At 39.8% G+C, this 24,171-nt stretch overlaps 1 protein-coding gene across 2 annotated transcripts; it reads right to left on the bottom strand.

Annotated features, from left to right (window-relative positions):
• Positions 1-1,458: 1,458 nt before the first annotated feature.
• CFAP57 (cilia and flagella associated protein 57) lies at positions 1,459-24,143 on the bottom strand. 2 transcript variants are annotated; one of them, XM_032117349.1, is made up of 22 exons: positions 23,980-24,136; positions 23,589-23,905; positions 22,394-22,680; positions 22,060-22,225; positions 20,952-21,104; positions 19,781-19,920; positions 18,937-19,102; positions 18,424-18,537; positions 17,718-17,930; positions 16,906-17,079; positions 15,515-15,676; positions 14,917-15,072; positions 12,766-12,859; positions 11,906-12,096; positions 10,746-10,919; positions 9,474-9,632; positions 8,924-9,067; positions 7,713-7,829; positions 6,503-6,637; positions 6,277-6,420; positions 2,362-2,488; positions 1,459-2,077 (listed from the first exon to the last, which is right to left on the bottom strand). In XM_032117349.1, exons 1-22 carry the CDS (start codon positions 24,134-24,136, stop codon positions 1,899-1,901), a joined length of 3,669 nt encoding a protein of 1,222 aa, XP_031973240.1. In that variant the 3' UTR covers positions 1,459-1,898. The 2 variants fall into 2 exon arrangements, with proteins under 2 accessions (XP_031973240.1, XP_031973241.1); XM_032117350.1 differs by lacking the exon at positions 6,277-6,420 and having other exon boundaries at positions 23,980-24,143.
• Positions 24,144-24,171: the final 28 nt, after the last annotated feature.

The following is a 24,171-nucleotide window of genomic DNA, read 5'->3' as shown; positions in this document are numbered from 1 at the left end:
CCTTGGTCTGATTTTCTCAGTATAGGAGGGGCTTGTACATCTATTTTGCTTCGAGCAGGTCTGATGAACTTTAGTTGTAACACTCTGCTGTGCCTGATGTTTAATGCTCCCCTGTACGAGCACTGTTTTAGCTGCCCGTTAGCCACTAAGATCAAGTTCAAAATCCTCTTCAGCCTAGTCTGGCAGCTGAAGCTATCTGGGCTTCATCTGACAGGCTTTGTATTGCCTTTAAAATTTTTCTAACAAGAGTGACATAGGGGCATATTTTTAAGCTTACCAGTCACCATTTAGAAATAATTTTCTACCTGTATATGCATATTAGGAAAAAATTCTTCTTTTTCAGAGAGGTTGATTGCAGTTCTCTAAACCACAACTATTAAAGCAGTGTGTTGTATGATTCTAGCACTCAATTTGTCCTGACAGAGAGAGGGGAAAATTATACCACACCAGAGCCTAGCAAATTAAAATGGGTGTGTCCTGAAAATTTTAGAGGGAACTAGTTTCTAAAATATTTACTAATTACATTAATTACATCCTCTTTCTGTACAGGAAGTATCAAGATGATTATATGGGGAGGGGAGGAGGAAGAAAGGGTGTTAAGCTAGCCCATTAACAAACTATTAACTTCTTCCTTTTGCTCCTGTGAAACCTATGCTCCATACAGTTTAAAGATGCAAAATGGAAAAAAAAAATAGACTAAAGAAACTTAATTCCACATTCAGGGACAAAGCACTCAGCTGAAATCTCCAAAGTCATTGGAGCTCACGGAACCATCTATTTTGCCATGGTATTACCCTGGAAATGAGTCTAGTATTCCTGATGGCAATGCAGCTTACATGTTACCCAGCCCTGGCACCACCTTCTTCTGTATAGTATTATTAGAACTATATAAAAGCATGCATCACTTTTCCACAATTCAGGATAGGAAATGAACCAGCGATGTACTGGCTGTTACAGTACCATATCATTCCATGCTCAACCAGTAGCTTAAACTTCTGATATATGTGAAATACTCCTCAGTGGGACAGCGTGCCATGCACCGACAACAAAAGATGAAAAATATAGGGGATTTCCCCCCCTCATTATTAAAGAAATGACTCCCTGCCTTTTTCTGTGTATGAGTACTTTGCAGAGTGGCTTATTAGGAGAATTTCACTGAAAAACTGAACTAAAGGGATTGTGGATGTTGGAAAAAAGACAAACAAAAATCAATTAATCAAAGTTATAGGAGTTATGACATAAGATTTCAACTTCATTCCAGATTTTGGGAGCCTGAAACTGGGCTGACTTTTTTTGTCCTGCTGAAATTATTGTAGCAGATGAGGCAACACATCTCTAGACAGGAGGCAGATGCTTGAGCAAGGGTTCTAGCCCGGGGGTACTTGAGTCAAAGGTTGCCCTCACAAGGGTTGTTAATCTGTGACTGGATACCTGCTTGGAATAACAATGACATCTGTCTTAAGAGCAGCAGTCCTTTGTATGGACATGGACAATTTAATACTGGAAAATAAAAGGCTGATGTTGAATTTTGCAGCACAATTACACCAAACTAGAATTCTAGCAGAAAAGGCTTACAGTTTGACCAGCTCTTCTGAATTAGGACACATTAGTTTTCAAGAGAAAGATGAGTACCTAGCATGAAGGCACAAAGATTAGTTTTACACTAACACAATTTTTTTTTTCTCTTGGCTCCCAAGTCATGAAAAGGGCAGATTTCAGGAAAGTAGAAGAAGTGTTCAGAACACTGATTGCTGCACAAATGCTTCTAGTGGAAGAGTGTAGGACCATGTAAGTCTAATCTATGCTGTTGCATTTCTGATCTTGCCAGGAGGATATAATAAGGCATCCTTGAACCACATCAGTGTTTCTCTGTCTTGTGGTGTCTTTCCAGATTCAGTTCAGGAAGATTTCTGACCAAGAGAGACTGAACCTGGACAGTTCACGACTTGTCCCTTCTCCTGGATTTGGTCTCGCAGATATTGAATTTCTAGCTGCTGCATTTCTATGATTTTTTCACTTTCCATCTCTGGATTCAACCTTAGGACAGCTGGGCTGGACAGAAGTTCACTGGAGGGAGCTAGAATATAAAATAGAGAGGACTTAGCACTGTAACAAAGGTCCAGCTCATACAGTTCTTTGGCATGAACAAGGGAAGGCATCTTTCAGGGCTGAAGGAGTAGATCTAAACAGTAAGAATCTGCAGGAATTAGCAGCTGCTACAGTTAACGTTAGAATATAACAGGTACCACCAGGCAGACAAGCTAGAATGAAACACAGACAGTAATAGAATTGCTCACCAAGGACAAAAAGGGCTTCTGCAATGAGTACTGACAATATGGAAAATATACAAGAACTATTCACCTGTGTCTTCAATTGCCTTTTTGTCCTTGTTTAATTTCAGTGCTGACCGGAGGTCGTGCACTTGGGCATGGGCCACCCTTAGCTCTTGCCGCAAGTCATTGATTTCCTTAATCAGACTCACATTTTCCTGCAAAAACAACATGCTCTGTAAGGAAAAGCACAGGTACTATCTGGCTGAGCAATATGTATCTTCATATCTTTGAGAAAGACACCGGACAGTATAGAATCAATATCACAAGCAGAAGGTGCTGGGCAGTCAGTAGAGTACAGAACATTTCAGGTGAGACCACAGTAGATGTGACACAGAACATGACAGTATTCGAACCACGTTAGCTCAAAAAACTATTATTTGTTTTGCTTTTCTGACTTCAGCTGCACTCCAAGGTATCATCTTCCCTGCCAAGTCCAAAGGGAAGCTCAGGGCCTTCCTAAATTGATCCAATTAATTCAGAATTAGTGCGAAGAATTCCCATCTCTCCCTCCAGTGTGTATTATTTTGCTTTTCATTTGTCACTATGTATTTGTTCACTCAAATGATCTTTATCTCCTTGCAATTATTCAAGGCCCTCCTCATTAGTTCTGACAGACATCACTTTTCCACACTCCTTCCAAATTGAGAAATATATAAAGCATTTGGAGATTTGAGATACCTACTGCTAACATGCTGTTATAAGGAAAAGTTAGCAATGTATTCATCTTTTGTTCTTTTTTCAGCCGGTTTTCAGCCCATAAAAGCTCAATCCTCTAAGTTTTTAGTAGCCTATCGTGAAGCATCTTGCTGAAGAGCTGTGAAAGTGCCAGTAAATGTAATTTACCCATTGTTGCAACAGGTTCAAAGACTTCAGCAAAACCAGTATGGGCTAATACTAGTGAAGGATGATAAAACTGCTGCTCATGATTCAGAAACAGGAGCACCTTTAACTAAATATTTTTTTTCTGTATTCAAGGGAATGAAGTGGAATTGTGTATTTACCTCTTACAAGACAGTGAATACCCTACCACATCAATAACTAAGGCAAATGTTAAACATCTGCCATCATAGTTGAACTAAGAATAGCTATTTCAGCTACCCGTGGTGGTTTTTTTAGAACTTTTGGAACACAGCACCATTCCAACCCCTGAAACTTCATCATATGTAGCAATATTTTAAAAAGATGGCAAAAAGGCATGCTTAGGGTACCTCACATAATACCTGTCTCAAGCAGTAGGGAACCCACTAAAACAACAGGAGATAAGAACAAGGATTAATGAAATAGTTCCATGAAAAAGGTGTCTTCAAATCTTGTTTTTACTTTTGTTTTAATGATAATTTTGGCTGACAGAGATGATTATGTTGCCATAAAAGATTGTGCAAAAGCATATGACTCAGTTCTTTCAAGTATGCTTGTAAAAGTATTGGCACCACACAACTGCAGACTGGTCAATAGCAAAGTACAAAGCTCACTGCATCTCTCTGTATGTGGCTGCACTCAAGGAGTTCAGGTTGGCAGCAATAGCTCAGGGCATGTGTGTGGCAAGATTATCAATACTTCACACTAAGGCAAGTACAGCAGCTGTGCTTTACTTCCTCCTCAGCTGAAAATCACTGACGGGAGGAAGAGTGGCAGATTCATTAAGATCTGAACTTGTTGGGCAGGAAGAGTCGCTCTTGCAGTGGTTATGCTGGACTATAAATGCAGCAGGAGTTGGTGTGCTCAGGCAGCTCTGGAACTGTAATATTTTGTTGAGTCTGACTTGTTTAATTCAAGCCTTTAAATACAGATGACATTTGACTCTATGCATTTATTCCAGAGCTTGATCCTGAAAGAACACATGAAGAAGGTAACTTCCAGTAATCAGTCAAGGTAATTTTCTTTTGACCAGCTTTCAGGGATAGGGCACAGCATTTCCATTTAGGTGTACTTTAGTCATGAGCACCTTCATAGGTTCGGTCCAAGTGATTGCCTGCTGCTATCAAATGAAGATCTTGCTTTTGGTCTATCAGAAAATATAATACAGAGTATCTTGTATGAGGCAATCTGGGCTATGTAGAAATGTCTTGTTTGGTTTGCTTGGTGCTAAAAGGCTGTTGGTTGACACTGATAATATTTTTCTGAAGAGGCCTTCTCTCCAGACAGATTAGCCTTTAATTCAATATTTGCATTCTGACAGAATGCTTGCACTGCAATGCAATGTCACAGAATGGATTAAAATAAATGTTCATGGGAAAACTCATTGTCATGGGATGTTGTGGCAAAGAACTAATTGTTTCAGAAAAAGGACTGATCAAATGCATGGATGATGAGGCCATCAGGTACAATGGCACATGACATGGATGCCATCTACAGCCTAGGAAGTCACTACAGTGCTGACTGTCAGAGACAGGAAGGACATAAAGAAACTTCATCCTATATGGGCTTCAGTTTAAGCAGCACTACTTCAAGGTTATTCAGTGTCTCTGGTTTTATGTATCCAAAGAAGCCATTACCAATACAGAATGCTGGAGGAAAAACTAATAGTTGAATTACAGGCGACTTGTCAACTGGTAAAAATAATTAAAATTATCTTGACAGTTCTAATCATCTGTTGCAGCAGTCACTAGTGGAGTGTACCTATGAATAATCTCCCAGAGAGGAAGGAATAGCTCTGAAAATGTAAGCACAACTGAGGAATAATAAAAATACAGAGCTAGAAGACTGTCAAGATGTCATTTGCTTTTTCAAAGCAAATCCTGACAGAACTTTGTCCAGTCTTAAAAGCCCCCTGTGAAAGACTGGAAGACCATGATAATTCCTGATGGCTGTAAAAATCTCATTAATCTACTGGACTTCAGAGAACTGCTTTTTCTTTGAAGAAACCAGGCTGGTTAGAATCTTTGATATCTTCATCTTCCAGATGTTTTATTAATTTGGTTTTAATCATCATTTCATGTTAGGCTTACTGATCCAAGACATCAAGTATTATCATTATGAACACCATCTGTCACCCTATTCCAGCAAGGAAAATCTTCAGGTTATTTTCTGAAGCTATCTCCTTTTGTGCCAAAGGAAACAGCTAACTCACAGAAAGAGTAAAAAAATTAAAACGAGGCAGGGAAGAAGATTGCTGCTGTCTAGCCCTGAAGAAGCAAATTATGACTAAATAGCAAACAAGAGATGACTTAGGAGGGGACTGAGATTTAATGATCCTGAGGAAGCATAATAAAGTAACAATGGAGAAAGGGCTAGTGAGGGGAAAAGGAAATGCTGACTGAGCAGGAGGAGATCATAGTAAGAAGAGACTAGAAAAGCTGTCCTCCTAGGATGTCTGCTGTGGGGCTCTAGGTCCTCCCACTTCAGATGAAAACAAATTGGATCTTTGACCCCAGCAGTCATGAGATTACAAGGATTCTGAACAAGAGATCTTAGTCCAAATAGACATATCCCCCATGTATTTCTGAACTTCCTTGAAAAATTTGGATGTGAAAAGCAAAAAGTTCTTCTGAATTCAGACCAATAGGCATGGGACTATGTGGACAATTTTTTTTTTTCCCTCCAAAATTAATTCCTGAATATTACCACATAGCAGATACAGCTTGACACCCAAACAAGGGCAAATTGACTATGATGGCAACTACAAATACTGTTTGAAATAAAAAATAAGTACAGTAATTTCCTTAAAAACATCCATGCAACGGAAGTTCCCTATCTCCTCTTAGGGAGTGGGAGATAAAGAAAAGTATCCACAAAACAGCAGCCATTTCTGACTTCAGAGATCTTGCTCTTTTTGTTCAGAAAATTTAATGGAGGCACTTGAAAAATGTAGGAATGTCTGAAACGAAAGCCAACCAAAACTATTTCAAAGTCCTAAGAAACCATAACAGCAAGGTTACTAAAGTCTCCTTTGTGCAGCCACTTCCTTTGTTCCCCCTCCATACCACAAGGAAAGGCTTTTTACCTGCAAGATGCGCATGTAAGCAGTGTGCTGCATTTCCTTATCCTTCATCACCCTCTTCCTTAAAACTGCCAAATTCCTCTCGTGATACTCTTGCTGTTTCTCGTACTGCTGCTGCAAATCTGCATCTACTGCTTGAACCTCCACCTGAGAGGGCACAGCATGTTGCCTCAGTAATTACACCACCAGACAAAGCATGGACAAGGAGAAGGCAAAGGTCCTGACTCACCAGGTCTGATTGATGCACGTACTTGGTGTAGAGTTCACGGATACGATCTTTCATTTTTTTGGAATCATCAATGAAGCTCACACAATTATGAAGATCTGACTTAAATCGTTTGATGAGGGTTTCCATATTTTGCTTCTGCAAGAATGATGTAGTCACATTCTTACTTGGTTCATCAGAACACTCCATCGTGTGCAATTTTCTAGAAAGTCTAGTGGAACTGGTGTAAACTCTCATATACTTCCTTCCATTTCATTAAAAAAAATTAATTAAAAACTCACTGGGGATGTGAGCACTGCATGTTGAATAGCAGTAGCAGTTGAATCTATGTTGAATAGATTTTAGCAGTAATAATAAGCCAAGATACTTGCACTAGGTAATATCAGTGCCAGCATCCAGAGATGACATCTGAAAACCAGTGGCTCGTTATGCTATCACCCACTGTCCTTTCCCAAACACAGAATCATAGAGTATGCTGAGTTGGAAGAGACCCACCAGGATCATTGAGTCCAACTCAGCCCTGCACAGGACATTCCCAGGAGCCACATCATGTGCCTGAGAGCATTGTCCAAATGCTGTCCTACCTTCTTATTTAGAAACAACACACTAACAGTTAAGAAGAGAAGGCAAGGGACAAAACATATCAGACACATGCACAGCTTGCTGATTTCACATCAAGATTGCCTTCTCATTCTCTCTTGGTTTCTGCCAGGCCTCTCTACCTACTTCCTCACTCATGCACTGCCTGCTAAGCTCCTCCACCTTCACCTGCACTCCCTTTTCCTCCCTCATGTCTGATATGTTGTCAAACAAGGGGTCCTTGACTCCTCCATTAATGAGACCATCCTTTATATCATCCAACTAATGCCTAGGTGGTATCTTACATGCTGCTCCTGTTTAGGCCAAGCGTCCCCAGATTTTAGGCTTGGGCAGGAACAAGTAGTTCAGCATTTGCCTCACTGTTCTGTTAAACTCAGGACAATGTGTGTTGACACATAAATAACTGGATTTTTTTTTTTTTTTTTAAATATGAACGATCTAAGATGGTTGCAGGCTTGGGAGTTTTCTTTCTTTGTCCCCACTGACCAGAGGCTCTCTTGGTCCTTGGACACAGCACCCTTGAAGTAACTGTTTGCTCAGATGAATGCTTCACCAGTGTTCTGTCTCCACCAATGTCATTCTGTGGGACCTGCATGATGGGGGTACCCCATACCTTCTCCATCTCTCTGTGCACCTCACGAGCAGTTGCTTTCTGTTTCTGTTGCAGTTGTGTGATGTTCATCTTCAGCTCTGTGCTCTCCTTGCGGAATTTTTCCAGCTCATCCTCCATCTGAAAGGAAGCAGGAGGAGGAAATCAGGGCTAAAAGGAGACGTGAAAAAATAACACATAACAGGAAAACCAGAAACTGGAAATACAGACTTGAGGGAATAGGTCCTCCTTCAGGTTGAATGACAATATGAGAAACGTCAGTTTTGTAACAACACTGCCCTCTGTCAGAATATACAGAAACCACATGAATGAATGTGCAAATCCCTGTTGAGTCACAGTGATTTAAATTATGTGATGCCCCTTCATTTCCTTGAGCTGAACTGGAGCTCTACTGTTCCATCTGAATAAAAATGGATGAGATGGAAATGAACAGTAAATACTGGAAAGAGTAAGGGCAACAATAACTAGAACCTGATACTGAAAAGAAACAAATGGATTGAAAACTATGGGTACATATGTAGAACACACAGGAAAAAACCAAGAAGGGTACTACCGCATTTACTTATGGCACAAGATGGTGACCAGAAAAGACAACAGGGATTTCATCTTGCTAGTCTGGAGTACATACAAATTGTTCATTAGTTTGAATTTTATTTAAAAGACTATGTCACCATAGTCCTAGTTTGGCTGAGCTAAGGATACATCTGTGCAGAGATCATAGCAAGTTTCTATCATAAATAAGTTCCCTCAATGAATTTTCTGCATGCTAAGTATGAATACATTCAAATTTCCCATGTATCAACTGATTAATATAATTTGTCTATGTACCTAACCCCTAAGCAGAGTTATGTTTGCATAAATCTGCAACATTTCTGAGAGAAGAAATTTACTCTCTTCCACCAGATCAATAAAAGCAGTATCTTGCAAATGCTTCAGGGCACATGGAGGGCAACCACATAAGGATAAGATCTATTTTTAAGCAAAATCTAGAATTAAATACAGGAACTATGTTGATTACTGGTAGAAGTGATAGAAAATGAAATAGCTATTGTGTGCAGATATTTTTATTAGCTGCAAGGATATTGAATCAGTACTGTGTATCTTTGAATGAAGTCAAGGAACAAACAGGGTGGAATCTTTCATCGACTTGTTGGGTCATCTTCGTATTCAGACAATGGGCTTAGTAGCAGAGGCCAAATGAGAGCGTTACTCACCTCATCGATCTGTTTCTTCATTGTCTCAATATGATTTTCACGTGACTCTATTTGCTTCTTAAACTCCTCTATTCTGTAACTCAGCACAAACTTGAAATTTTGCAGTTCCTGATTTTTCATTTTTAGATCATATATATGCTTCTCCTGGAAGAAATGGGTACAGAGATCCAAATCAGATCCAGCACTCTCAAACAGATCTCTAGGACAAGGCACAAACATGGAAAAGGCAAAACCAGCAGTCACAGATCTTGTGGAAGACTGAACTTCAGCTGCAAATCTACAGATTAGATGGGAGGGAGGAAATAATGCTGAACCATCTACAGATCCCAGAACAGGGGATGAGAAAGTCAACATCCTGAACTTGAGCTCTCCAAGAAAAGCTTAGAATGCCAATTAAATACCGAAATCCCAAACTGGAGATCACAAATTCCTTAAGCTGAAACTGAGTTTCCAGTCACGTGATACTGCCACAACAAATACTATTAAAATAAATATCTCTATTTCATTAAGGGAGGTGATTTTGACCTCATCAAATTGTCTAGTTTCTCACCTTCTCTAGGATAGTGTCTGTTCTCTCTTTAACCTCTGTCTTTAGTGCTGTGATTTCCTTCTCCAGTGATTTAATGATGTCTTGCAGCTTCTGCTGTTCCAGCCTCATTTCCTCAATATCTCTGTTTCGGTCCTTGAGCTCTTTCTGTAGGCTGTTCAACTAGAGAGGCAAACAAGTAAGAACTTCACAGTCTCCAAAAGCTGTGCACAACCTGGCCATCCTATTCTGTGGGATACCTTGTGGTGTGGGACAAAGGATATCAAACTAAGATATGATGAAGGAGCATCACATCAGTTAAATGCCTGTAACTCAAAAGGGGGTTGAATATCCATTTTTGCTTTTTCTGTATATTTTGACAAGAATACCTACTGCACTACAAGGAAGCAAGGAAATTGCATCCAGAAGCAAGAAGGGTATGGATATTATATCTGAGCATCACCTGCAAATAACACTCAATCCATGGAAAATTCTTATAAGGTGAACATTTGCCATACATCTCTAAAGACAGAAAACTGGAAGGGTGCCCAGTTCATAGCTCTTGGGTATCCTCAAAATCCCTGCCTTAGTACTAAGATCTGTGAAGCCAAGAAACTTGGAACCAATGAATGGTGCTGGACAAACTGTAAGGACACAGGAGGAAATTCCTGAGGTCTAAAAGACAAAGAAGCTAAAGACAGTACCATGATAGCAGAGGGTATGAAAAGAACCTCTCTGTCTCCAGATAAACACTGAAGAAAATGAAAAAGAAAAAATGTCCCTCTAACATCCTTAGGCAAATGTAATACCCAGACAGTAAAAGAGGTAAAAGATTTTATGCCTCCTTAAAAATCCTAGTAAAGCCAATAAAAAATGATTATGCAAACAAAACATGGGGATTATTGCATCAAATGAAGCAGTATAAGGATTTTACTAATAAAGCAAAGCATTAGATCTTAGAAAAATCAAAAGGTTTGTTTCTTTCCTGTCATAGGATGAACAGTATTATTTATAGTTTAAAACTATGTAGATAAGACAAAGTGTACTAATAAAAACACACCTCCTTTATCATCTATCTCTAATCATATCATCAATACAATCAGCAGACAGCTTCTTCTTCTGTCCAAATATTCTAAACACTCAAACTAATCTAAGAATGGGCTACTGTTCTCATATGAAATGCCACATATTTACAGACTAGATTAATGGAATAAATTGACATGCCATTAATCACATTCAATCCTCAGTTACAGGTCTTCTTGTGCAGGTCTGATACTAGCACAGAATAAAAGATACCCTTTTATTCAAGACTCCTATTTCTCCTTTCAGTTGTATGTTGGACTCCTTTTCTTCCAAGAGCTCTCTCTCATACTTGTCTTTGATTTCCAAGATTTCTTTGTCTGCATCTTCATAAATTTGTTTCTCCATTTCTTCTTGTGCTTGAATCTGCTTCTTCATATTCTTCTTTGCCTGGAGTTAAGGAAAACAAAACTTAGAGAAGGCAATAGTAAGAGACCAATAAAGGAGAGAAATAAAAGGTTATTTGTAACTGTGTTTCTTCTTGGAGAATCTATATTTAGTGGAATATTCAATTGCAGCAATATCATCTAAGATAACTTCTTAGTGGATTAAAGTAACTTTAGAAACTGATAACATACACATTAAAAGTTCTCCTTTTTTAAAATTTTTTTTTAATATATAATTCTTAAGACTTGAATGCTTCAAGTTAGGAATCTGGCCCAGATACTAACATCAGCAAACTTGTTCTGGCTGCAGAACAAACCAGTATCACTTAGGATCTTTTAAAATTGCTGTTTCTGATGCATTAGGACCAATAAACACCTGGGTTTGCCTCAGTCTCTGTATGCCTCTCTTCTTACATTCTCTTCAAATTGGTATTGCAACACAGGGCTGCAAACAGTAATGGTGATAGGATTTACTGACTCTAAATATGTAAGTATCAGTTATCTGGCTGGCATTTGTCAAGCCAAGTCTTTGACCACAGGAATTTTTGAAGTATTCAGGACATTTATCTTTGTTCCCCAAATTATGCAGGTAAGAACCTCAAGGGCTCAGGAATGTAATTCACCATTTTCAAAATGTTATCTCTTCACTAGAACAACATGATTGAATCTTTCTTTCTTGAATTACAGTAAATGTATCATCTAAGTCACATTAATAAACAGGAATTCTGGGATGTAGGAGAAATGGAGATGAAGTTGAGAAAGCCCAAGGATATTAATCTTAGCAAGTTACTCAAGGTATGGAACCCTGAAAAGTTGGTGACTCAGCTGGGTCTTCCTTTTTACTATTCTACCTGTCAAAACATTTTCCCATGGTTACAAGCAGATTAGGGTTTGCATGGAAGATGCCAGCCTCTCCTGTCCTAGGGAATATTTTATCACAGTTGAAGATAAACTTGGTCAACAAATCAAACGACAAATCAAGCCTCCTACCTCTTCCAGCAGAACAGCTTTATCTTTAAGTTTTTTCTCATAATGTTCTTTTAACTCTGCCACAGCCTTGCTTTTGCTTTCCTCCAAATTGTGCAATTGTTTCTCGTATTCCTCCTCCATCTTCTGGGATTTCACCTGCAGCTCCTGGTATTTCTCATTTTCCATTAAGAGTTTCTGACTACTGTCAGATTCTGTTAACAGGAAACATGGAATGGATAAAACTAATAGAAAAGAGGGATGAATCCTATCCTTCTGCGGCTGTCTTATTCTTTACTGTCTTTTTGGCAGCTGGTTGCAATAAATTACAAGCAGAAGTATTTCATCACTTTCTTCATCAGATATACAGGGGCTTTAGACTCTGTAGCCATACATAATTGACAACTGATTTAGGCATTTCCTTGGGATGACAACCATGGCAGAGCTGTATAAGCTCAACTGCTACAAAGTATGAGTTGGCAGCGGACTCATTTATGGGGGGGACTTGCTCTTTCGTACTAATTTGCAGTATTTTTATCTTGATTACAAATCTGGAATTTGTAATCCAGGTTTTCTCCAGGCTGTGTGCACCTCCTTGCTGAACTGAATGACTGCACTGTTCTTGCACAGTGAGCTATTAACAAAATGAAGAAATTACTAATCTCAAGAACCAAACCTCTAAGATACAGGGCCCATGTGCATGTTCTCATCATCACACGTGTGTGGTGCAGTTTAGACAACCATTTGGTCTGCACCAAATACCTACATGACATACATTCGTTTTTCTTTATACCTTTACTCCAGTAATGCCTCCCTGTCACATCATTTGCTATCAATAAAGCATTTTCCCTGTTTCTAGTTACAAACACTTGTTAGAGTCTAACCTAGCCGTTGCACCTCCCTAGCCTGTTGATCCATCAGCTCAGACAGTTGAACCTGGTGTTGTAGCTCCTGTTTTTCTTTCTCTTCCTGTAAAATCTGGGGAAAAAAAAAAAGAAAAATATATTTTAATTTGAAACTAGGCAAAGTAATGTCCAAAATGTTTGTGTGCTTGCCCCTGGTGAGGAATACATACACAACAGAAATATGTGTGAAATCTCTCACCAAAACTGAGATGCCGTATGTCACTAAAACAAGTTTTCCCAGATATTAGTTTGATTTGACAAGTTAAGGTAATGAAAACTAAGGAAAAGCAGCAAACAAAGTTCATATAATACAGGGTACTGATCCTAATCTAACAAGAAAAGTTTGTGAGTGACAAAAGCCTCCACTCCTTTATGTATGTCTGCTTGAGGAGAATTTGTGGTTCCGTAAATTATTGTCCAGATATTAAAGTTCAAGCTGCTCCCTGTCTCACTTGAAGCAACCTTGAGGTCCTAAAATGCTGACATTTGCATAGTATGACATAAAGCTGAGCATGAGTGAATTTTGAATGCCATTTGCTTGGAATGTCAGACTGCCACTACAAATTACTTAACCTTCTACAAAAGCACAAAGAACTGGAGCAAGAAAACAGCTGAGAAATTTTCCAGAGAAGCTAGGAATTGTAACATAGTTAAAATATTTTCACTTTCTTCTTGTAACAACTGCGTGGGTCTTGCATAAGCAGAAATATTCAATTTGTCTGATGGATACAACCAGAAAGGTTAGCCCCAAGTCTAAAGCTGTCATTCAGTTTAATCCTAACATGTACTGATACTTGGACAGGAAGTACCATTTGCCTGCCTACAGAACTTTTATTCACCTTCAAAGGCACTTGCTTGCAATAATCAACAAGTCTAAAGAATTTTCAGTGTAGCTGAGATTATTATAACTTTATAGCTAAGCACTACTTATCAGAAGACCTGAAAACCTCAGAAAAAAAACCAGCAGAGATAAAACAGAGGTAGAGGGATCCACAAGAATTGAAATGGCTTTCTTGTACAAGGTTAGGTTCTACAAAAGAGAGGAAAAATAGAAAGGTTGAAACTCAGGTTATTTAGATGAAAAAACCACGGTGAGACAAGCCAAAGAGTCTGAAAAAATACTTGAAGAAAACATTAAAATGAATAATTAAACCTCCTCAAAAAATAACTATCAAAAACCGGCTAGACCAACTGTAGGGCCAAAAGACAAGAAAGGCATAAAAAGAGCACTTCAAAATTACAAGCCTGTAAAATATTACAACTAATAAGTAACTTGGCAAGCTTTCATACTGAACTCTTTTATGTGGAGTCAAACAGAAATACTGCTTGAAGGGACTATGCACAACTCAACAAAATAAGCACTAAAAAATCACCAGAACAGGACAATATTCACCCAAAAGCTCAAAAAGAACATGAGGTTGACAGGATTGAATCATGTGTATATAATCTCTTACTTCAAGTTGTTTTACTGACAGAGAAATTACTACTGGATCCCTTGCCTTCTGCATCTAAAAGAAGTCCAGAAATACAACAAATTACAGGTCAGAAATCCAGTGCGTGCTCCAGACAGATGGACAGAATAGCATTATCAGACACAGACAAATAAGATGCTGGGAAGAATTATCACAGCCTTTGCTTTTCAGGGGAGTCCTGCTTCACAACCACAAAGAAGTCAATAAGCACACAAACAGAAGACATCCAGGGAATATATTTTATTTTCAAAATACATTTTTATTTTCAAAAAATATACAAGAAACCTCAGCAGATGTTCTTAAAAAGTTCTAAGCAGACAGGACATGAAGAAGGCAGCATTAAGGCAACCTTATACACAAAGGAGCTTTTAAGGCACAGTCCCATTTCTATTACTGATCCTCAGTCTCAGGCAGTATTTACTGTGCTGTTTTTATGTGAAGATACTTACAGGCCACCTAGGACAATTCTTGCATCCCCTTGTACCTATAAGATACTTGACTCAAAGGTACTTCCATGCTTTACAAATATCAAGAACATCTTTACTGGAAAGGAATAACTTCAGATGCTGTATGGCATTTCTATATATGTAATGCAAGCTTGAGTTCAACTCTTCAGTGAAAGATATCTTAGTATTTGGTTCTGCAATATGAATCATACCTGGTGTTTGGTTTTAAGGGAGTCTACTTCCTGAGCGAAATTCTCTTCCAATGCTTTTATTTTTCCTTCACAGTACATGTCCTTGAGACGTAGCTCGTAATCACTTTCTGTCTGCAGATCTTTCACACAAATCTGCAGGTCTAGTATTGCCTGAGTCTGTTAGGACATGGACGAGAAAACAGTTTTAAGAGAGAGAATATTTGCCATCGGCAACAGCTTGTTAAGGATGTTTTATTTACATGCATGTATTTATGAACAACAGCCTTTACAGAGAATCTTCAGACAGACCAAGAAGTTCCAGAAGTAAGGTTCCTTTGCTATCTTACAAGACAGTTTATAAAAATGCATCTTCTTACTTCTCTACTCCATTAAAAGTGCTTTCAAGAGACTGGGGAAAGTATTAGAGAAAAGTCTAAACCTTTCTCCACACTCCCTGTTTGTATAATGCTGCTTGCATATTGACAAGCTGCTGCAGCAACTTGCTGTAACCTCTTTGACCAAAGCCATGCAAGCCATATAGGACTGGCTGGTAACAAGCATCATGCAAATGCAGTTCACAGAAATCCTACGGCTGATGTTTGCGAGTTGCTCCTCCTACCTTCTCGTCTATATCTGATCTCATGATCAACACCTCCTCAGCATACTGAAGTTCCTGTTCCCCTTTCAGTCCCCCACCTTCTTTATCATGCGCTTTCCAGATAAATATACAGCCATCCTCTGAAGCAGTCAGTAGAAATTGGTCATCATTTGTTATTGTCATCTTAGAAGGAAGAGACAACAAAATAATAGATGAGACATCAAAGAATGGAGACACGGTTTTATTTTACACCACATTTTTCTCCCCACCCACATACTCCCTTCATTTCTACCACAGAAAGTCAACAGCTGAAATAGTAACATAGCCCCACTACCAACATTTTGATTATATCCTCTACTTCTGTTCCACCCTGGTTGAAACAACAAAGGGAAGGGAAAGAATATGTGTAGACACTGGATCTGCTTCTGGTCTCAAAGCCAGAGAAGATTTTTAAAAACCTGAAACGGAAAAGACCTTCTAGACAATTACAGCTCAGACAGGCAATTTATATTACAATTCCAAAGGTCTCCAGAGTTTTTCTTTGAGAAGTTGCATGAGCAACAGGTGGCTAAATTTTTTCTTTTGAAACTACAACTAGGCTCACCAAGAACTATCTAGTAATAACTGCTGTCACCTCCTCCAGACCTCCTGTGGCTGCCTGATCTGGCATAGAGTACCTGGGAGATGATGCAGCTTGCAAATGAGGTGAAAGTGGAGTTACAGTAACTGAAGTTCGTATTCTAATGTTGGACTGTGCAAGGATAAGTCAAGGTGCTGTACTTGACAGTGATACTTAAAACGCCAAAATTATGACCAGTTTTAAAAACACAGAACATGTGGCTTCCTGGAGCATGGGGACCTACCAAAGCACACTGAGGGAGCTGGCAGAAGTGCTCACCAAGCCCTTTCAGTCATTTGGCAGCAGTACTGGCTCACTAGGGAAGTCTCAGCTGTCTGGGAATGGGCAAATGTGATGCCCATCTACAAGTGAAAGTGGTGAAGTCACCATCCCTGGAGGTATTTAAGAGACATGTAGATGTGGTGCTTGGGAACATGGTTTAGTGCGGACTTGGCAGTGCTGGGTGAACTGTTGGATTTGATGATCTAAAAGCTCTTTTCCAACCTAAACAATTCTATGACAAAATTACCTTCCTCTTTCCACAGGAAGCTGTATCAAAGATCTTCATCCAATATGCCATGTTTTGTAACCTGGTGCAAGCCAATTTTTAGCCAACAGCTTATTCCCTGACATATCTAGAGACAGGACTACTATGAATACTGCAATATTCATTCTCCATGTGCAGACTCAGCCTTAATTTTAATGTATTATGCTATGAATTGGGAAGGAGAATCAGCCCTAAAGGAGCTGTGTGCGGCTGGTACCACAGGGAAAAGAAAGAACTCTGTGCTACCTTTGTAACAGCACCTGCATGGGCCTGGTACTCATTGAAACCCTTCTTCAGAGTTAATGGGTACTTCATAGCTCGAATTGTCCCCAGGGATGTACCAACAAATATCATGCTCCCGGAACGAGAGACAGCGACAGTCGTATAAACAACATCATAAGCAGGCACTTCTTGCTGGATCTAAAAAATAAACCAACAACACAAACCACCACACAAAACCCTCACATTACATTAAGTATTTGATTATGCATTGCATGAGTAATTGTTATACCTCTGCCTGCAGCAAATGATGCAGTTAAAAGAATCTATATGCCTATAGAAGTATAGCCTGAACATAATTAGTATCAAGCTTTATACATTAAAAAAAAAATAGATTTAAAAGAAATATTTAGATATAAAACTTCTGTATTTATTATAGATATGCAGTATTAAAATTTCAAGCCAAGCTGGTGTGATCTGAAAGATGTAATGGTTATTACATACAATTTACTACTTTTCTGAAAGAAAAAGGCTTGTAGATACAGTGGTAGATGTGATACACTTGTATTTCAGCAGAACAGTTGATACAATATTGCCTATTTAGTTTGTTAACTGGATTAGAAAATTTCTAGGTAAATCCAAGTAAAATTACAAAAATATAAAACTACAACAAAATCTCAGGTTTCATTGTAAAGGACATAAGAACACAAAACTGTCAGTAAATATCATAGCTCTCAGAACCAGACCGATTCCTATTTACCAAATGGATGCTAAGGAAACCAAAGCACCAGTACCCTCCCCAGAGAATTTAACAAAATCCAGAGTGCTTGTTAGCTCACCGAAGACTCTGAAATCTCTTTGAGAGTTTGGTCAGATCCAACAGCAAAGATAATTTTGGCATCATAAGTCAGGGAAATGCTGCTGTAGATGCAGGTCTTGAGCACACATTCTGACTCCTTTTTACCTGTCAACAAGTTCCACTCATACACAGCACCATGTGTGTCACAGGAGACAAATTTAGTGTCATCTGCACTCCATTTAATTGCATGAACCTGCAAAAGCAAAACACACCAAGGAGCTTGATGTGTAGGTTATAGATATACAGCATGGAGTCACTGTACTGGTAAATCTGTGACAACTTCAGAATCATACTTCAAAGTCTTACTGCAAAACCTCTAGATGTTTCTCAACCAATTCTATTTTAGCATAAAAAAAACAACAGTGAGAACTACTTTATGAACACACTGTCAGGAAAAAGTTCATTGCAATACTGAGTAGATTTTATTTTTGTAATTTATTACTGGGATATTTTATTTTGTTCAGCCAGCTGCCAATCCTTCACCTCCAGTGTAAGGACAGACTTTTCAGATGTATCTAGTGCATGAACACTTTGCCTTCTGACCAAAGAAAATGGGGTTTTCTATTTCTGTTGTTACTTTTTGGGGCAATTTCAAGATCCAAAATTGTACTTTACCTATTCAAAGTGCATATTATCAACTAGTTAATATGTTAATAAGTTGTACTGTATAAGATTTGTTTACTAACCTTCCCAGTATGTCCTTTCAGATTAGTAACATTCTCAAAGGTGATGCTGGAATAAATTTGAATCACATTTCCGTTAACTGCAGCAAAAAGATGGCCTCCATTACTGAATGAGCACTACAAAAAGAACATAACCACCCATTACTGTAGATGGAATGGATAAAAACATTCCTGCATTGAATTTCAATTACATCCTTTAATATCAAATTGTTACATGAAAAGAAAACTCCATGAAATAATTAGCCACTTATAGTTTTCTTAATCAATGCTTTGCCCTGTAAAATTCAGTTTTTGAGTATTTCTGAGCAAATTATCCCTTCTGCTGCTTCCCAAGTCCACAGTTACACATAAGCCTCTGGGCCCGTTCTCCAATAGTCAGAATCCATTTCTCGATGCTTTGATATAGGATATCCTATATCCTACGAGGATATATTGGAGAAGTTTCTGTTTTCTGTCACGTTCTTCACCACTCTGCTCCCCATAACTGCCCAATTTCATTTTTGTACCACTCCTTACCTCTCTACATTTTTTCACAGCAAACTCCTTGAAAATACGCATGTCCTCGTACAGCAGACTTATGAATCGTAGTTTGTCAGAAAACCCAACCAAACAGAAAAGGCCAGTGGGATGAAGTGATACTGTGTATGCTTCCTCCTGATACTCCTTACACAGCTCCAAAGTGCTGAAAGAGAAAACCATTGAGCAGTATGGAATAGGACAAACTCCCGATTGCACACCTGACAGGACATTATCTGGCCCAGCAAGGACATCTGCAGCTACAGTCTGACTCTCCCTTGTCCTTAAGGAAGTGTGTTGTTATTCAGTTAAGTAATCATCACACAGATGTTACAGGAAACAAAAGTAAATTTGACTTTCTGATTCACAGAGAAGTGTGGAAGGTGCAAGAGCAAATCCTTGTGTACCGGAATACAATGAAGAAGGCAAATGAATTGCTGATTGCAATCCTACACAAACATCTCTTGAGATTTGTTTTTCTCTCCAGGGAACCTCAACAGCTGGAGTAATTTTTCTTAACAACTATGGCTAAGAAGAAGGAGATGGGACAACAGTATCATAAGACAAAGCTGAATGGAACTTTCCTGAAGAGTTTTTTCCAAAACACAAGAAGTCTGACACAAAAATAGCTTAATATAAAAAGGTTTGTATTCTTTTGGCACCTGTTCTAAAGGCACTGCATATTCACACTCCCCAAATCATGTCAGTAATACCATTTACATCCCACACCACACAAGAATTTTACCAGAACAACACTCTCATTCATATGAAATTGCTGCTGTTGCCTGCTAAACACAATATACAAAAAAGTGAGAGGTAATAACAAATCCAAACAACTCATTACTTCGTCTTGTAATTCCAGATGCGAACAGATCTATCCAGGGAACACGTAGCAAGAATGGGTTTCCAAGTACACATGTCCAGACCAGTGATTGAATTAGAATGCAATGGGAAATTCATATATGCAAAATAAGATGTCTTCTCCTGAGAAGGAATGAGAACATAAGGAAATCACAAATATTTCATTGCAGGCAGTAAGTCAGATAAAAATAATCTATCATGGGTCTTTGCGTACAGTTGTAGAATAGATTTGAGGGAACCACTTAATCCTTTCACTGCACTGGTCTGAACATAACAATGTTAAAAACCTAACTGTGTTAGTTTTAAGTTTATAATTAATCATCAGGAAAAGTGGTGCAGGGCAGAGCAGTGAGAGCATATTGTATGTATGTAAAAAAAGGCAAGTTAGATAAATAAATAAACCTGCAAGAATTCAGTTAACACCTTCTGGTCATGCAGATATTTAAAAAAAGTCAAGTGCTGAGTGATAGAAAACTTCACCAGGATGTCTAGCTACCACATGCTGGAAGTGAAGCACCAATAAAATTTTAGGCTGCATGTGGAAACAGGACCCCTAGCTACAAGCCCTCTTCCTGTGAAGATCTTTCCATATGCCTGTACACAGGTTAGGTGCTCAATTCCATGTAAGTCTATTTCATGATAATACATTTTTCACTTGTCTTTGTATTATTTAACTCCTACAGAGTAGGGAAGGTTTTTTATTGTGTGTGTATTTCACAAAGAGGTTTCACTTCTAGCTAAGACTTCAACAACTATCATTTTACAGTCAAATGAGATTCCCATGGCTGTTCCAGCTTTACCATTGCATTAAAGTTTCTGCATATTACAGTGGAGCACAAAGCACTAGAGTTACATTGAGGATATCTCAGTTCAAGCCTCAGTGAAGTGGTTCAGCAGTGACAGGCACCCTTAAATGGTCTTAAGTGTCCTCTATCATTCTGCTGAATAGCATCAGGTATTCACATGGGGGGATGCTTGAGCAAGGGGCTACAGAAATACCACTCTCAGAGATGCACACCCAGCACTTCTTCATATCTTGAGCTTTAAGGGTTCATTTGAAGGATTTTATGAGCATGCATCATAGAAAACAACACTGAGTAGCCTCCGTCGTTACAATACTGGGCATGAAAGCTGTGAATGTGAACTGCACTTACCCTTATAAGTTTGGTGGAGAACATGGTAAACATGTAGAGCTGATTTTTATTTGTGCTAACGACCATCGTTTCCTCAGAGGGGCTGAAGCATATACATGTAATGTCCTGTCTGCCTGACTTTTTTGGCTCAGTGCTGAACAGGTCCTGAGGAAGCTGCACAAGAAAGGCATCCTGTGGGTTGTGCCAGGTTTCCATGTTTTGGTAGTAGGCATGCACACACACAAACTTTCCTTGTAATGCTCCTCTAATAAACACATACATAATATCAGCAAGACAGCTTGGATATTTAATAGCACATAACTACTACAAGGCAGGAAATAGAGGACAAGAGGACAACCTAACAGTATCTATAACATTACGGATGAAATGTTATATCAGAGAACATCAGAGGACATTTCAGCAGTAATCTGAAGTACTGCACTAAACAAGAATTAAAATGGTAGTAGAAAAATATCAAGACAAAAACTAACAAGTGTCAGAATGAGGACTGCCTAAAAATTGTGATTTCAGAAAAACAGTTCTTTGTAATGTATCATTAAGGTAGATAAGTCTTATTAGAGGGTCTCATGCATAGGGAAGATCTGACCTTTTAGAACCAGAATATGAAGTCTTGACCAGCTCATTAATGTTCTTATCCAGGGATTGCAGTAAATCAATGCATACAGTTTGCTATAGAACAGTTAGAAGGATTATTTAAGAGTAAGAGTGCACCAGTCTCATGACAGCTGTAATAAATACCTGAGGGGAGAAGAGCTTCTTCTTGGAAAAAAACCAAGCAGCCTAGTTCTTCAAAACTGATGTAAGCTACTTCTTAGTCTCAAAAGCCTCCACAAATAAAAGTTTCTTAAAGGTTTCCTGAAGTTTAGCAGCCCCAAAGCACATTTTACATGTGGGAAGGGAACATACGTAACTACCTTGCAAAAGGTCATCAATCACTGACTTTCAGTGTGACCTTTGGCAACTCCTTTCGACATCACCAGGACAGTTAGCTAATGCTTACAATGCAATTTAGCAATGTGCTATTATTAATAACTGAATCAGAAGCACTCACAGTTCTCTAAACAAGGCTCCACTGAATAATTGCTTAGAAAGCTTGTTTCCTCCTTACCCAGACTTCTTGACTCTCCTCATAGCCCTCCTTTTCCTCGTTCTTCTCAAACAGAAGAACAACTCCTGGGCTAGGTGAACATGCAAACCCTTTGGAATATGCCGCAACTGCAGATATTTGAGGCAGAGAATGCTGTTGTAAACCATTATCTTCAAAGGCCAGGCCACTAGAAACACCAGAAATGCAATTAGGAAATACATAAAGACTTAAAAATAAAGAAGCACAAATCAAAAAAGGCTAGGCAGCAGTCAACATCATAAACTGGACAAGAAGGAAGTAACTCATCTGCAGGCAAAAGCATGGAACTGTTACTAATAATATTTAACAGATTTACCTCTCATATTCTTTTGTTGTTGTATCTTCTTTTAGTTCCTTGGGTGGTTTTCTGTACTCCAAACTCATTTCCCAGTGCAGCTGTCCAGTTTCAAACAAGCTAAGTTTGCCTTTATCAGTGCCACATATAACTTCCTCCTCGGACAGCCAGGCATGGCACAAGTAGTTTTCTGGCTCTCCCCTTTGTAAATTCATCTGCTTTAAATATCCTTCACTATACTTGAAAAGTTTAAAAAAGCCATTTCCAGTGATACAAACCTGGGTATTGTCTTGAGGATTAAAGCTCACCTACGGAACAAAAAAGAGACGAAGTTTTCAACTTGAACATAGTTTTCAACTATGTTCAAAAATATGCAAGTATTATACCTGTTCTGAAGACTTTCTATACCAGATACAGGAAAACAAACAAAGGAAGGTGGTTCATAGAAACACACAGGAATACCAAAGAGACCAAGAATTAACCATCACAACTACATATTGCAGTTTTTCACCTTTCAAAAGTGTGTCTATCAAAATTAAATTACAAAAGGAAGGCCAAAATACCTCTTTACTACTATTAGCAAGTTTTTCCAGTAGCAAGCTTCCTGAAAAGCGGGACCAGAAGACACACAGAAAACTGCAGGAAGGAAAAGGTGCACTGAGAACTTCCAAGAAGTGTGTTGCAACTACGGAGCACAGCCAACATATTTAGTGTATGCTTTTGCAGGGATATGAGGGGCACATTGCACACTCACTGGCCTGTTGTACTGGCCCCGTAACATAGATCTCATGTGATATAAGAGAATCTCATGTGATACAAGAGATACAAATGTGAGAATGTCCATTATGGGTCAATGCAAAACTTTATTTAGCCTAGTGTCCTGTTGCTGAGGATGGCCAACAGCAGATGGCAAGAGAGGTCAGAAAAACCATGAAATCTACAGTGTGGAGCCCTCTCCTCCTTTTGCCCTGGATAAAAGCCATGTGGCAACGGGAAAATGCACTGTGCACATGTCCTGAAGGATGAACGTATGTCCAACCTCGCACCTGCTACTTGTTGAACTAAAGTTTGATCCTTTTATGCACCCTTTTGAAAAGTGAAGTATGCTCCCGAAGAACCAGTCAACTGTGAACGGGAGTGTTCATAATGAGCCGCCGAGACGCAGGCACAGCCCAGGTTTGGAAGTTTTGGAAGCAGGCGGAGGTGGGGCCGTTACCTGGCAGGGGCCATCGCCCGCGGCCGGGACGCGGACGGACGCCGCCAGCTGCTGCTTCTCCCACAGCCAGAAGGTGAGGTGTCCCTCGGGGGGGGCCGTGGCGGCCGCCAGGAACTGGCTGTCGGGGGAGAAGGCGAGGGACACCACCTGCCGCGCCGGCAGCTCGGCGGCGGCCAGCACCCTCCGCCGCCGCGCCCGCTCCGCCGTCAGCTCATAGACCGCCAGCACCGGCTGCTCCCCCGCCGCCTCCGACAGCGCCAGGAACCGCCGGCTGGTGCTGACGGCCAGCGCCTGAACGCCCCGGCTCTTCTCCGTGCCTGCGGGGAGCAGAGCGGTCAGGGCGGGCCGCGATCGGGGCCGGGATCAGGGTTGGGACCGGGGTCGGTGCCACCTGAGATGAAGTTGTGCCACTTGTGCTCGAGGTGCAGCCGCAGGCAGCCCGCCCCCGCGGCGTGCAGCACCACCCGCTCCTCCAAGAAGCAGACACCGCCGGCCACCCGCGGCCGGCAGCCGAACACGGCCACGGGCAGCACGGCCGCCCCCGCCATGCTGCCGCCGCCGCCGTCGCCGTGGTGACCGCGGC

Source organism: Corvus moneduloides, chromosome 9, assembly GCF_009650955.1.
Source record: "Corvus moneduloides isolate bCorMon1 chromosome 9, bCorMon1.pri, whole genome shotgun sequence".
NCBI lineage: Eukaryota > Metazoa > Chordata > Aves > Passeriformes > Corvidae > Corvus > Corvus moneduloides.
This window is presented reverse-complemented; position numbering and strand designations above follow the sequence as displayed.

Coding starts and splice junctions, on each gene's coding strand:
- CFAP57 (XM_032117349.1), bottom strand. CDS start 24,136: ATGGCGGGGGCGGCCGTGCTGCCCGTGGCCGTGTTCGGCTGCCGGCCG. Junction 18,538..18,936: donor CTGTGAAAAAATGTAGAGAG/GTAAGGAGTGGT, acceptor TTCTTTTTGTAG/TGCTCATTCAGTAATGGAGG. Junction 2,489..6,276: donor CTTACATGCGCATCTTGCAG/GTAAAAAGCCTT, acceptor TTGTTTTTGCAG/GAAAATGTGAGTCTGATTAA.